The 419-nt window shown below is 50.1% G+C and overlaps 1 protein-coding gene across 1 annotated transcript in view; it reads right to left on the reverse strand.

The window, feature by feature from the left end:
* Positions 1–311: 311 nt before the first annotated feature.
* LOC104510339 (V-set and immunoglobulin domain-containing protein 4-like) overlaps positions 312–419 on the reverse strand; it is a gene marked incomplete at both ends in the record, with an annotated part of 3951 nt that continues 3843 nt past the window's right edge. Inside the window, one exon of the mRNA XM_010152554.1 lies at positions 312–400. Coding sequence (XP_010150856.1) covers positions 312–400 — 89 coding nt within the window. The remainder of the gene's footprint in view (positions 401–419) is intronic.

Here is a 419-nt window from a genome sequence, read left to right on the forward strand (position 1 = left end):
TGAGGCACAAAAAGGAATCCTACAGTAGGTGGAAGCAGGGATGGGGAGCATGGAAGATAACAGAGAAATTGTCCAAGAAGTCATGGATCAGGTTAGGAAAGCCAAAGCCCTGACAGAATTATACCCTGCCAGGGACATCAAGGGCAACAGGAAGGGCTTCTGTAGGTACACAAGTGATAAAAGGAAGATCAGGGAAAATGTGGGCCCTCTGCAGAAGGAAATGGGACAGCTGGTTTCCCAGGATATGGAGAAGGCTGAGGTGCTCAATGATTTTTTGCCTCAGTCTTCACTGGCAAGGGCTTAAGCCGTACCCCCAAGTCACAGAAGGCAAGGTCAGAGAGTGGGAGAATGGAGAGCTGCCCGTGGTTAGAGAGGATCAGTTTGGGGCCACCTAAGGAACCTGAAGGTACACAAGTCAG

This window comes from Eurypyga helias, unplaced genomic scaffold (assembly GCF_000690775.1).
Source record: "Eurypyga helias isolate BGI_N326 unplaced genomic scaffold, ASM69077v1 scaffold325, whole genome shotgun sequence".
Taxonomy (NCBI): domain Eukaryota; kingdom Metazoa; phylum Chordata; class Aves; order Eurypygiformes; family Eurypygidae; genus Eurypyga; species Eurypyga helias.